Source organism: Cajanus cajan, chromosome 1 (assembly GCF_000230855.2).
Source record: "Cajanus cajan strain Asha chromosome 1, NIPB_CcT2T_4, whole genome shotgun sequence".
In the NCBI taxonomy this organism is placed as follows: Eukaryota; Viridiplantae; Streptophyta; class Magnoliopsida; order Fabales; family Fabaceae; genus Cajanus; species Cajanus cajan.
This window is the reverse complement of record NC_138517.1, coordinates 90,957,721-90,973,285: the sequence shown is the minus strand read 5'-3', so window position 1 is coordinate 90,973,285 and position 15,565 is coordinate 90,957,721. Positions and strand designations below refer to the sequence as shown.

Genomic DNA, 15,565 nt, shown 5'->3' with positions numbered 1-15,565 from the left:
CTTCTCTAATTTCCCCCAACAACTCACTAGTCACCCGAGTCATACCTAGTCTTACACTATTATGGTTCACTTCACAAGTCAGACTCAAGTCTCTAAATTGTGTCAAAAGATCCATCTCTCTAATCATAAGAGAAGACAGATGCAAAGATTTTCTACTCAAGGCATCAGCTACCACATTAGCTTTTCCTGGATGATAATTAAGATCAAAATCATAGTCTTTAATGAATTCCAACCATCTCCTTTGCCTCATATTTAATTCTTTTTGGTCAAATAAATACCTAAGACTCTTATGATCACTAAACACCTCAAATTTTGAACCATACAAATAATGTCTCCAAATCTTAAGTGTGAATACCACAGCTGCTAATTCAAGATCATGGGTGGGGTAATTCCTCTCATGTACCTTCAATTGTCTGGATGCATAAGATACAACCCTACCCTCTTGCATTAATACACCACCCAAACCCATCTTAGAAGCGTCACAGTAAACCACAAAAGTCTTACTAAGATCAGGCAATACTAAAACAGGTGCACTAGTCAATTTTTCCTTAAGGGTTCGGAAACTATCTTCACATTTACTATCCCATACAAACATAACTCCTTTCCTAGTCAAACTTGTCAAGGGTAATGCTAACTTAGAGAATCCTTCTATGAATCTTCTATAGTATCCAGCCAATCCAAGGAAACTCCTAATCTCACTAACTGACTTAGGTGTCTCCCAATTAAGCACAGCCTCAACCTTAGATGGATCCACTGCTATTCCTCCACTTGAAATTACATGTCCTAAGAAACTCACCTCCTCTAGCCAAAAATCACACTTGGACAACTTAGCATAAAGTTGTTTCTCCCTGAGAGTTTGTAGTACTACCCTTAAGTGTTCCTCATACTCCTCTTTAGTCTTGGAATAAACTAGTATGTCATCTATAAAGACAACTACAAATTTATCCAAGTATGGATGAAGAATCCGGTTCATGTAGTCCATAAAAATTGCAGGAGCATTTGTCACACCGAAAGGCATTACTAGATACTCATAGTGTCCATAGCGAGTTCTAAAGGCTGTCTTAGGTACATCTTCTTCCTTAACCCTAATCTGGTGGTATCCTGATCTAAGATCAATCTTACTAAACACACAAGCACCTGTCAACTGATCCATAAGATCATCTATCCTAGGTAATGGATATTTGTTCTTAATGGTCACCTTGTTCAACTGGCGATAATCCACACACAATCTCATGCTACCATCTTTCTTTTTGACTAAGAGTACGGGTGCTCCCCAAGGTGATACACTAGGTCTCACAAACCCCTTCTCCAATAATTCTTCTATTTGCTTTTTCAGTTCCACTAACTCTATGGGTGACATCCTATAAGGTGCAATAGAAATAGGTCCTGCTCCTGGAACTAAATCTATGGAAAATTCTACTTCTCTTCTAGGTGGTAAGCTAGACACCTCAGAGAAGACATCCGAAAAGTCACATACAACAGGCAGTTCATTTACTGAAACATTTTTCTCAGAATTTAAAGAAGCTAACAACATGTACACTTGGGCATCCGCTTGCATAGACACCTTAACTTGGTTGGCAGTCAAATAATCCTTACTCACTCTTTCAACAGGTTCACCAAAAACAATAGATTTACAAGCACAGTTCAAAAGGACATGATTGGAAGATAACCAGTCCATACCCAGAATAACATCTAGTTGACTTAGAGGTAAACAAATTAAGTCAACCAGGAAATCTCTACCTTCAATAGTTAGAGGACATTTTGGACAGACATCAGAAGTAATTACAGAACCATTAGTGGGTGTTTCGACAATTAACTCAAAAGATAAGGAAGAGACAGGTAATTTTAACTTAGACACACATGCGTGTGATATAAAAGAGTGAGTTGCACCAGAATCATATAAAACGGTTAAAGGAGTTCCATTAATGAAACACATACCCTGAATTAAGTCCTCGGATTGAGTAGCTTCAGCACCACTCAAAGCAAATACTCTTCCTGTGGTTCGAGGTTTGCTAGCGTTCCCTTCAATCTCCGTTGTCCCTTTCCTATTCTGAGGACATTCACTAGCCTTGTGTCCTTTCTGTTGACATTTGTAGCATATTATTGCTTTTGGTATCCGACAATCAATTGCCCTATGCCCTGGTTTTCCACAGTTGTAGCAGCTTTTGTGTGGAATAATACTCCCATTTCCACCTCTAGAAAGTTGACTAGCTTGGTTCCTTTGCACAAAGTCCTGATTATTTACTTTAGTGTTCGTATTTCCAACAGGCTTGTTATAAGGTTTTCCTTTATTGGATGAACCAAACTTATTATTTCTCATTGGTCCTCCACTTTTATAATGAGTCACCCTTGCTTGGTTGTCCTCATCATAAACTCTGCACTTATTTACCAAGTCATGATAGTGCGTGATCCCTTGATAATTGAACACCTGTTTAATCTCTGGGCGAAGACCGCTCACAAACTTTACGCATTTGTCCTCCTCATTACCCACACCGTCATACATAGGGCAGAATCTGACCAAATTTTCAAATTTAGTTACGTACTCAGCTACTGAATCCTCTCCTTGTTTCAATTCAAGAAATTCCACCTGTTTCTTATGACTTATATCTCGAGGAAAATATTTCTCCAAGAAGAGTCGCTTGAAAATATCCCAGCTTACTTGGGTTCCTAGAGCCATTATTCTTTGCCAAGTACTTTGCCACCAGATGCCAGCTTCTCCAGAGAGCATAAAGGTAGCCAAAGTCACCTTCTGTGTCGTAGGACATCCCATAACTTGGAATATCTTTTCAACTTCAAATATCCAGTCAGTAGCTCCGTCAGGATTATAGCCTCCACGAAAACTTGGTGGATTATTTCGTTGGAATCTTTCTAGCCAATCAACTTCTGGTCGTTGGTTCAAATTACCCAGAGCCTGAGCCATTGCTTGTAGAGCATCGGCAATTGCTTGATCATTTCTACCTCCTGCCATTGTTTTTCTGTTTTTCCCCCAAAAAGTTAACAATCATACTCTAAAACAATAAATTCAATTTATCTTCATATTATCAATAAGTTCAACAATCAATTTTATCACATCATTCATTTACCAAACAAACACAGTAGACTCATAACTCAAGGCCGATTGAATCGACCTGCTCTGATACCACTAAATGTGACACCCTTACTACCCCAAAACATATAACGAAATAATATAACAAAATTAAAGAAAATAAACTTTAGAAATTGGTAAAAGGGTTCACATAACAAAATTCAATACACCACATTAATAGAAATATCAAACCTAAAATACAAGAGTTTCTAAAATTGTTTTCAAAATAATATTACAGAATTTTCATAAATATCTTAAACTAGAAATCCTCTGCCCCGATGTCACACTATCAGAGCATTTTCCCAAATAAAACTGCTGACATACTATATACCAATTGCAGCTGGATCCTCTCCACCTAAAAATATCCACAATTTATACGGTGAGAAAAGAAAAGTTACTTATATGCAAAATACATACAAACACATCACGGTATAATGCATACAAGTATACATGTATTTAATTATCAATTATCCATCATTTTCACAATCCAACAATTCACATCAATATCACAATTAACACTATGCCAAGACCTCGCCACATCTGACACCAGTGATACAGGTTAATTGCCTCCCTTACTCACACCATACCAGGGGTACGCTCGTCCTTGAAGCATCACCTACCCAAGGTTCGTATCATCCCTGATCTACGAGGAGTACGCTCGTCCCTGAATCATCCACCACCCAGGGTTCGTATCATCCTTAATCCTTCAGTGTGAGTAACAACAATCACATACAATCAATACAATCTATTGCAATTAACCCTATGCCAGGGCTGCCATAACTGACATAAGTGATGGTGTTAATTGTCTTTCTCATCCCACACCATGCTAGGGTCACGCCTTCCCTGTAGCACCACTTATACAGAGCCGTGCTATCCTAGTCATCGATGTGAGACATCACAATCACAATCAATATCTCAATCATATAACATCTCATCCTATTATTCAAATTTATAACACGTATATAATTTCATACAACAAATAAACTTAACAAAGTAGAGTTTACATATCCCTCAAGCATATTACATCCATATCATTCATTTAATAATCAATAATACAGCAATTCCCTTCATTAATAGAATAACAGTAAAATCCCTAATTATTCCAAATTATAAGTTAATAGGAGGCTCAGCCTTCCATTCAGATAAATTCAACATTATAAACTATTAGGAGGCTTGGCCGTCCATTCACATAAATTCCAAATTATAAATTAATAGGAGGCTTGGCCGTCCATTCACATAAATCAAACGTTATTCTAAGAAATTCAACCCAATACCCTCATGTATTCTACATATAAATAATCCTCTTTTCCCCCGTACCTGATTAAATAGAAATTTTAGTAGAACCTTCTCTTCTTTCTATTAAACCAGGACCGGAACTAAAGCAGAACCTCCCCTCTTTCTTTCTCTCTTTCTCTCTCTCCTTTCTCTCTTCCAGAATTTCCTTATCTCAAGTTATGAATTTCTTTCAGCCCCTAGCCCCTATTTATAGAAATTCTGAAATTACTATGCACTATGCACTATTCATTAAAATAATATTATAAATTACTATGCACTATTCATTATTATATTCAAATTTATTTAAAAATTTGAACCCGCGTCCCTCGCAGCCGTCAGTTACTGTGCACGTGCACAGTAAAACACTATTTACAAATACGTAAATACGTATTTATGAATAGTGAAAAATGTATACGTGAATAGTAAAATACATGAATAGTAAAATACGTAAATAGTAAAATACTTAAATAAAAATATGATAAACCTTTTAATAATCCCAATACATAAAAATAAAATTTTGGGATGTTACACTTAGCAGTTAAGCATGCAAGGTGATTAATTCAAAATAGGCTCATGGGTGAAAAATCTAATCCATCCTATTAAAAAATACTAAATGAGTTAGACCATTAGGTATATAATTCATGTTTGTTATATATATATTTTTTATGAACTTTGACTACTATATTACATAACTAAATAAATATATACACATTTATTTTTATATTATTATTATTATTATTATTATTATTATTATTATTATTCATATTAGGTATTTATTATATTTTTAATCTATAATATTATGTATGATTCTAATTATAAATAATAAATTAATTTTTTTAAATCTAATGAAAATAATAATCATTAATTTTCAAAGTTATTAAAATTAAAAATGACAATCACTTTATAAAGGATATATTTAGAATAAAACAAATTTATGGAAAAATTAGTTAAAAATTAGTTAAAATACATAACGATAATTAAGGATGGGTATACAAATTAGATCGACCAATGATGTTTACATACTATTAGAAAAATGTCATTTTTTTATGAATTTTCTTATTTTTTTGTGAATTTTCTTACAATAATAGTTTCACAATTTTTTTTACGAGTTTATTTGCCAAAAATAATTTACAGATATTTCTTACAAAAAATTTTATGAAAAATAATCTACAATAAATTTTTGCAAATTTTGCTACAATTTCAATTATCACATAAATTTTTTCCATGGTAAAAATTTGCAAAAAATGCTGTAAGAGTTTTATTTTGTTTCTTGTAAAAAATTTTTGCATGTAACGTTTATTAAATGATAAAAAAAAATTGTAGGTAACTTTTCCTGCAAATTTTCCTACCAATATTAATTCGCAAGAAAATAAAAAAAAAATGTTTAAATTTATAAGTTTAATAACTAAAAGATTTTTAATTAAAAAATATTATTTTACTAAATTATTTATAAATATATCATTATAATTATTTTTATTTTTATTTTTAATTAAATTAAATAAATAAAATTTTATAAATATGATAAATTAATGATAATGAGTTTTAATTTAATGATCATTTATAAAATTTTAAAATTAAAAATATTTACTTAATAAAATATTATTTTACTAAATTATTTATAAATATTTCATAAAAATTAATTTTAATTTAAAATAGTAACAAATTAAATATTTATTTTAATTAAATGTATAAATTAATGATGATAAGTTTTAATTTAATGATAATTTTTAAAATTAAATTATTTAATAAAAAACTATATTTTTTAGAATATTGAATATTTTAAGAGTTAAAATAATTTATAATAATATAATTTTGTTGTTCAATATAATGAATTAATCATTTTTCTAAAGGTATGATCTAATTAATATTTAAAGAAAACTTCAAGTCTCACATCGATTGGAAACAAAATAATTAAAACATATATAAGTTGAGGCAACACTTACTTTACAAGTTGATTTGTATGGTTGAGTGTTAGACTTATAATCTACAATCTAGGAGTTTAAAAGGTTATGTATCACATGGTGGATGCATGAAAGCAAATTTCTTAATGTTTTAGATAAATTCATTGTAAACATTTAAAAGTTGAAGATTTTTTCTGTAAGAAATTTTCTTGCAGAATTTTGTATAAATTTTTTTCATAGGAAATTTTTTTACGAATTCTTTCACAAAAAATTCTACATGAAAATTTCTTACAAATTTTAAAATTTGTAAAATATATTATCGATAAAGATAAAATTTTTCAAAAAATTTTATAAGATAATATTTGTTGCAAAATTTTATATAAAATTCACATAAAAAAATTGCATATAATAAAAAATTATAGTGGTGACATTTTTAACAAATCCAATAAGTTTGATTATTTTTAACAAACTCAATAAGTTTAATTTACGAAATAAATAGATTAACTTTTCAACTCCATATCTATCCGGAAAGCACTCGAATAAACCGATCAATATGAGGATCCAATTATATTAATTTTTTTATAAATACTTAAACAAACGTGGCGCAACATTGATGTGCGTGAAGGTGTCCAACAGTGAAAGAAAGAAATGACGCGGGGGAGGGGAAGAAAGGGGGAACGGCGTAGGGTAGGGGGCACTCACAACACAACAAAAGAAAAACAATATTAAATTTTTTATTATTATATAACTTTTATTATGTATAAAAAAGTTGTTGGCTACTAAAATTAGCGTTAAATTTTGGCTCTATTAACGGTGATTTTTATTTTCTATTTACACCTATGAGTAAGTTATGCTAGGCTATAGTTTGATTAGTTGGACAATTGCATGCATTTGTTTTTAAGTATTTTCAGTGCTCATAATTTGTACCATGATGATGCCATGTGTGCAGAAGATGCAAATCATATATACCTTAGAGAACAAATTATGGGGCTCCCCTTAGCACAAATAATTAATTCTCCATCTTTCTGTTTTCCTTGCCATCCATGATCTATCCAACATCACTTTACACTCAGGTAAGCTTTGCCACAAATAAAACTTAAAAGATCGTGAATTTAGATAAAAATATTTAAATGAAATAATTCATTTGAATATTTTGCTCAGTATCCCTCGTGATCTATAACCTAAATTTTATTATGTATATTACTAAAACAGAATTATAATTACAAATAATAACACACAAAACATCTAACAACCGTACGTGCCAGATTTATGTAGATTTTGTATATATGATATTTCAAAAAAAAATAAGATCCGGAAATATTTTTATTTTGATTATATTAAATTATTTTTAATTAATTAAGGAAACCTTATTTAAAAATGGTAGTTTGATTCTGTCTTTAAAATCTTACCGTTATAAATTTAGATTAATTTTATTTTAATTACTGAATTAATTTCTTTTAATTACCAGATTTATTTTCTTTAATTGCTGGATTAATTACGTAATTTTTTAGGGTTTTTGAGACTCTATAAATAAAGGCCTCTCCGCACACTATTTTCTAACCCAAAAACACCTTTCTCTCTTTCTTCTCTCTGAGTTCTCAAATTTTCTAATTGTCAGTTCTGCTCCTCAATTCCTTGAGATGACCATGTTGTATCTTGGGGGGCGGGGGTTTGTGCGTATCTCACGGATAAGTCTTTAAAATCAGTGTCATCATACGTTTTAGAAAATTTTTACTAACTTCAATGTTTCAAGTTGCTCATAACTGCGTCTGTGAGGACCCTAAATTTCTTTTCTATTTTTCACCCTTACTCATTTTCAACCTCACTCACTCTTCCTCACACAAGACTCCCTTTCCTCTAAACCCTCACTCTTTTTTTCTCTCAAATTTCTTGTGGTGAATCTTGGTGACCCTAGGTGCAAGTGGTGGGGGAGCTGATTCCTTGTCCGAGAGTTGAGTCCGCAAGCTCGTTCTTCCTCTCCGTTCAAGCTCTCTTCCATTCTTCTTCTTCATTCAAGTTCCCGGAGCTCGAATTTCTGGATTCAAGGTAAGGGAAGCTAGTCCTTTGCTTGTTTGGTTGAAAACGAGTTCTAAGAACTCTTTGGTGGTAGGGTGTTTGTTGCATTTGAGCTAAGAGCTGTGGAAAATTTCTGATTTGGGGGCTTTTCGGGCTTTGGGGTTTTTGGATGAAATTTCGAGAAATTCCTTAGATTGTGTTTGCATGTTGAAAATGAGGCATTTTTATTGAGGTTTGATGAGATTAGGAACTTTTGGCTGGATTGCATATGGATTTGCTGTCAAGTTTTGCAGGATTTGGAAGATTTTCGAACTTGGGGAGGGTCACGGATGAGTTCGCGCTGGGCGCTGTTCTTCGCGCCGGGCGCGCGACCACCAGGAGACTCTGTTTAGGCAAGCCCTCCGGGCGCAAAGCTGTGTGCGCCGGGCGAGCTTGCAAATGGGAGTCTCTGGTTGGCCCGCGTCAGGCGTGACTTGGGCTGCGCTGGGCGCGATATCAGCGGTGACATGGTTTGGGTACTCTGGTGCCGCGCTAGGCGCACGTGTAAACTCGCTGGGCGCGGAGGCTCCTTGGGAGTCTCTGCCAAGAGGGCGCTGGGCGCAATGCGAATTGCGCCGAGCACGAGACCTTAATAGGTCTCTGCCTTCCCCACGCTGGGCGCGAGTTAGGCCACGCTGAGCGCACGAGACTCCTTGAGTCTCTGCCAGGCAGGCGTTGGGCGCAATTTAGAATTTGCGCCAGGCGCGTGAGAGCCTTGGTGCTCTCGGGTTGAGTCTCGTCGGGCGCGAGTACTCCTGCGCTGGGCGCGCTAGCCCTAGTACTCTCGGGTTGGGCCGCGCTGGGCGCGACCTCGAGTGCGCCGGGCGCGCAAGGAGATATTGACTTATAAGATGTTAGTTGTTGAATCATGCTGAGACTGTTAATCAATGTTGTTATATGCTGAATTAAGTTGTATTTGATAAATATGCCGTGATGACTAGTGAATAAAGCTGAGATAATAATGTTTAGTTGTACTAGATGAGTATTGTTGAGATGAAATCGATGAATTATATATAAAATTTTATAAGTGGAACCATTGACGGTTGGACTGAATTGTGAAAAATAATAAGTGTGTTAATACTGCGTTGTGCTGTACTATGCTGAGTTGTGTGCTGTTATAGCCGCTAAGTCGGAGCTGATATTAGCCACATAAGTGGTGTTGTTATAGCCGCTAAGTCGGTGCTGGTGATACCGCTTTGCGGTGCTGTTATAGTCACTCGAGTGGTGCTGTTGTTGCTGTTAAGCAGTGCTGATATAGCCGCATTGCGGTGCTGGTATTGTTGAGTGGTATAAGTTGTACAGGTGTACTGATGATTGTAGTTGTCGTTTACTATATTGTCTTATATATTTGTATGTTGATTTTTATTATACTAGTTTACCCTTTTGTTGTTTTCCATGATGTTTGGACTGCAATGATCATACTATGTATGGGAGCAGAGCAGGAATAGGTCGGAGATTGGTAGTTGGGTTGTAGCTGACAGTTGGAGCTAATCCTCTTAGGATGTTGGTCTTTTTGTTGTTTGGCTACTCGGTGTAGCAATAGAATGATGTATCTGTTGTACACTTTAACTCTAGTCAGACTGGAACTTTGTATATTTATATATTCTAGATCCTATATTTATATACTTGTTCTATCTGTCTGGTGTTTCTAATGTGCTTTGCCGCGTGTAGTGACCAGCCGGGTCGTTACAGCGTCTACAAATTTATACAACAGATTTTACCCATGACTTGGAGAAAAATAGAAAAGAACGTATATGTATCTAGTTTTGTTATCTTTTTCAAGTTTTTAGTCGTGTTAAATTCTGTCTTTTATAGGCTAACTTTTTCTTATATTTTGTTCCTTTTTTCAGTTTATACTCTAAAACTATTCGTCTGAACTTTCCATTCTTTCTCATGTTTTCTTCCCGGCTACAAAGTTGCTGAGTTGTTGAGTGCTTTTTTATTCATTTAATATATATTTTTTTATGAATGATAATAATCATGTATAAATTACTCCTAATCCGCCACAGGCCCACAGTCCCAGAAACTGACTGTTAATTAATTTTAAAAAAATTCTATGGTACCCATCTTATTTGAGAAGGTACCGGTACAGTTTTTATATTTTATATTTTTTATAATTTATTTAAATAATATTTATGATATTTTATTCTTTTAATTTTTAAATTATTTAGTTATTTTATTTTTATTTTATATATTCTAATTTATTTGTAATAATATTATTATATATTTAAATAGTTTAATTTTAATAATTTTTTAAGTATATTTTTATCTTTTCACTTAAAATTTTTGAATTTCTATATTTTAATTTTAATAACTTTTAAGTATATTTTTTATCTTTTTGTCTTAAATTTTTTAATTTCTATATTGTAATTTTAATAATTTTTTATTTCTACTATTTATTAATTTATTTATTTTTTTAATATTTTATAATATTATTAAAATCTTATAATTTTAATCTCTATAATTTTATCTTATTTTTTATTTTATAAGTATAATTTAGATTATTCATTTTATAATTAAATTAATTTTTTTAAAATTTTTTATGAGTTTACATAAAAAAATATATTGAAATCCCTCGATCTTTGAGGGTATCGTAACAATTCTCTTAATTTTATTAGGTTTATCCCATTTTATTATGAGTACCGGTCAACAAATGATGTGTCTTTCAAATTAAAGTCACCCTACATAGCTCATTCAAAATGAAATGCATCTCACTTAAACTTCAATTCCTTGTCCTTATATATAAAACGAGGAATTCACTCATTTCAAAAATAAATTTATTTAGATTTCTTCTATTAAATAATTTATATTTTATATTAATTTTAATAATCTAATTATTGAATTAAAAAAATTTAATGCATAGATTAAGTTTATAAAATTTTAAAAAAAATTTAAAATTATTTTATACTCCATTTTATTAATTCAAATCAACTTATAAAATATTTTTATAATTATCTATTAATTTGAATTATTGAAACATAATATTAAATACTTTTTTTTTAATTTTTTTAAAACTTTGTAAACTTAATTTATATGTAAGAACTTTTAGTTTAATGATTAAGTTGCTAAAATTTAATGTAGAATATAAGCTATTAAATAGAATAAATATAAATAAACTTATTCTTTTGAGCAAGTGGATCCTTCTTCCTCCTCCTCCAATATATATATATATATATAGTCAACTTCATCCTCTTCAATTTTTTTTTCTCTCCATTTTGTTTCATTATTATAATTTTAGAGAAATAAATAAAATAGAAATATATCACACATAACGGAGTATCATTTATTCTTTTCAAAAGCATAACAATAAAGGAAATGGAGAGGATTTTTTTCTTGATGTCTGCTTTGTTTCTTTTTTAACAATTATATGAACTAAAATTAGAAAATATGAACTCTATTTCATACATTAAAATATTGTTATAAACAAAAAAATTGAAACGTTCATCACTATTTCAATAATAAAACAAAATGAGCCACTTATAATGGACAAATTATTCTATTATTTTAATATTTTGCATACTTGTAGCGATAACATTGCATTGTTTTACCATTCGACTCACATCTGTTTACGCAAGTCTCTCAAAAAATAGAGTTAGGTAGTTTGATTCTGCTTATTGATTAGATATGGTCTAAGTCGAAACTTGTGCTTCTCTGGTATTGGTTTCGGGTTTACTAGCTCTATATACTGGCTTAGGACTAGTAGGACATAATTGTATCAGTTCTTGGTTTTAGTATGGTTGGACTAGTGCTGTTTGATTCGTTGGTTATCTTTTATTTATATATAAATAAATACTTTCTCTATTTTATAATAAATTTTGTCTTAAATTATTTTACAAAATTTATTATTGATTAATCTTTATTTTTTTTGCTAAAAATGATGCAATACTATACTACTTTTTAAAGAATACTATAAGAGTTATGAATTAATGAAAAAAAATTAATACAACATTGAAAATTGACACCACTTATTTTAAGAAATTTTTCTTAAAAACACGATATTTATTATGAAACGGAGGGAAAGGAGTAGTAATAAATTGTATCAAGTGGTTTTGTTTCTAGTTGCTGCACGCTTTGACTGATGAATGATGATCAGTATATAAGTTTTCGGTACCTTTACCAACTTAACACATCTCTTTCTTTCCTGATTAAAAATAAAGAAGAAAATTAAAAAGTAGGCAAGTAGAACGTACTCCTGACCTAGATGAAGCACATAATATATATGGGGGTTTAATAAACTTTAAAAGGAGAAACACCAATAAAAATAAGATTTTAATTGTTGGATATAATTATTGACAAGTTTAAGGATAATTTATATATATGGAATATGCTAATCTTGCGTCACAATTTCATGATCTTCCCTCCCATATATATTTTAGCTGTCATATGATATGTGATTATATAGTTGAATATTGGCGGATTTGGATGATGTTAATTATAAGATTGAGTACTAAACATATATAGGGTTAAATTGCCAGAAAACTGAAAGCCGACTTGAACTATATTTGACGTACGGGTATATCATTTAATTCGATGTCTGAGCTATATATATTGTGGCAGAAGTATAATATTGACAAAATCTCATAAATAAAATATGAAACAATGAGCATTAATTTCTCTTGATCTATATATTATATTTTTCACATACTGTAGCCAGGGAACTCCGTACCTGCAGAGATGCCAGAAGATAGGAAAAGGAAAGCAGAGCAGTTGCATGAAACATTTTGAAGATCCATCGACTGCCGAGTACAAGTAATTTATTTTGACGATGGGTAGTTGGTAGACGATAAATGCAACTGCTTTAGGGCCACAAATTAAAACCTATAGTTTTCGAATGCAATCAAAGCCTTACATATATGGTTAAAATAAGAAAATCAACACAATATTTATAAATATACAAAAAAGTTTTTATTCGTACGAGGTCTTTTGAAGATAATCAAACACTAAATTGTCCAAAGTTTAAACCTAAAATAAATAATACAGAGACGTGTCTAACTATCCAATACACAATAAGAAATCATATTCCTGTTGAAACAGTTAACTTATAGGCCATGCATGCATATATATATTTATCCATAATCATGAAAGAACGTGATTAATTTCATATATCCACTGGACATACAAAGTAGATAAAGAATCTTAAAATAACTAATAGTAAACAAATAAATCATCCACATTACGAAATCGATATAAAATCACCACATGTCCAAATCCTTAACAATTTGTTGTTTATCACCACGCCATTACCTTAATTTGAATATTTGGCTTGTTGCCATGGCAGCTTAAAAACAAGATAAAAATAGAAGTACCGAAAATGAGAAACGAGAAAGCATGCTGAAAAATTATTAAAAAGTCTGGTACCATTGACCATGATTTTGACCAATTTCTGCATGACATATAGTCGAGCTTTCAATTTACTAAAAAGAATTAATAACATGTACTCGACTCGACCATGCATCATGTAAAGATTGTTGACATCATCATGTGGTATGGACCATGTAATAATTTTGGTGATAACATGAGGGCTCACTTGTGAGTGTGATTGAAATAGAACAAGGGCTTGGAAGGTTTAGCACCGGCGAGGTTTTTCTTGGAGGATGCAGCAGGAGCACCATAACTCTTCTTGTGAAAGTCGACGAACAAAGCGAGAAGAGAAGCGTAGAAGACGACATTGAAGACCCAACCCCAAACCCCGGAGCAGCCAGAGCCAGTGAAGTGATAGTAAAGCATGACACCCAAGACGCCGAAGCTGGAGTAGAACTGCATGATCTGAACGTTGGTGACGAGCTTCTTCCACCTAGGGCGAACCCCGAGTGCGCAGGATAAGTAGTAGGCGTACATTAGCACATGCACGGAGGCGTTGGTGAAGAGCACGGCGGGGAAGAGGGTCTGGGAGGTTTGGAGCCAGATGTAGCACATGACGACGACGGTGGAGTGGTGGTAGACGTGGAGGAAGGTGAGGCGCTTGATGGAGTTGCTGAGGATGATGAGGAGCGTGTCCACGAACTCTAGGATCTTGGAGAGGTAGAAGATGTAGGCCCAGAAGAAGAGAGGCCCGGTGGGCTTCGTGTGGGGGGGGAGGCAGATGATCCATTGGAGATGAGGTGCATAGCAGAAGACGGAGAGGAGGCATCCTAGGGCCATGATGAAGGAGAGGAGGAGGAGGGAGATGTTGTGGAGTGCTGAGATTGGTTTCAGGATTTGTGGGGGGATTGATGGGAGGGGTATCCTGTGGGGGAGGATGAAGGTTGAGAAGAGGTATGAGAGGATGGTGAGGCACAGAAACAGTGGTGAGGAACCTAGGGTTTTGCCTGGTATCCATGAGAAGTTTCTTATTGTTGGGTGGTTCACCAGCCAGTATTCCAAGTCCAACCCTAGGAACATTTTTATGTTTTTATCAAACCCTAATACTGCTAGTGAAGATGGATCTGGAAAATGCAGAAAGCTCAGAGGGTTCAGGTAGTATAAGTAGTGAATAGTGATCTATGTGATGGGATGGTACAGCTAGGTAAGTGCTGTGGCAGGTGTATGAGAGAGGTATCAAGTTGGTCAATAAATGTGCCAATCCTGACCAGAGGCAAAATGCATGGCCTTCAATCACTGCTCTCAGGGTGACAGTGAAGCTTCCTAGCCAATGCCTCATTGCCATGACCCTCTCATTTCACTTTCTATCTACTCCTCTATAATTGCCCCCAATATATATATAGCTGCAGATAAACTATTTTTTTATTTCTAAACTATCAACTATTTCATCTGCTGAGCCTAATATTCCTTAACATAACTCGTGTCTCAACTCTTAACGTGGCACAGTACATAGACAAAGTAAACATATTTCTATTATTGATTGATAATAAAATACAAGAGAATAAGAAAGGAACCATATGTAAAGTCATAACACAAGTTGATCAGGTTAAACTAACCAACTAATTTTAATATAACACAAAGCTAACTAACTGAGTAACTGTTAACTCTAATAGTTATCACTTATTTGTTAACTAACTGAAAGTAACTGTTGATCCACCGATATTAACTATCCCCTTCGAAATGTAATTAAGTAAAAAATTAGAGATGAATTTTTCATGCAACTCTTGTTAGATATTAAGTAACAGTTAAACTCGTGCATTTCGTTATATATGTCACAATTCTACTAACTAATATATTGTTTCAAGAGCCTCATCCTAAACTTTAAATCATTTGAGTTAATTGATATCGTAGCATTTTCTAATATGTTTAGTTAAGAAGAAAATACAAT

The 15,565-nt window shown here is 32.8% G+C and overlaps 1 protein-coding gene across 1 annotated transcript; it reads right to left on the bottom strand.

Moving 5' to 3' along the window:
* Window positions 1-12,708: 12,708 nt before the first annotated feature.
* LOC109804424 (uncharacterized) lies at window positions 12,709-14,997 on the bottom strand. Its single transcript, XM_020366247.3, has 2 exons — window positions 13,844-14,997; window positions 12,709-13,134 (listed from the first exon to the last, which is right to left on the bottom strand). Exons 1-2 carry the CDS (start codon window positions 14,695-14,697, stop codon window positions 13,128-13,130), a joined length of 861 nt encoding a protein of 286 aa, XP_020221836.2. The 5' UTR covers window positions 14,698-14,997; the 3' UTR covers window positions 12,709-13,127.
* Window positions 14,998-15,565: the final 568 nt, after the last annotated feature.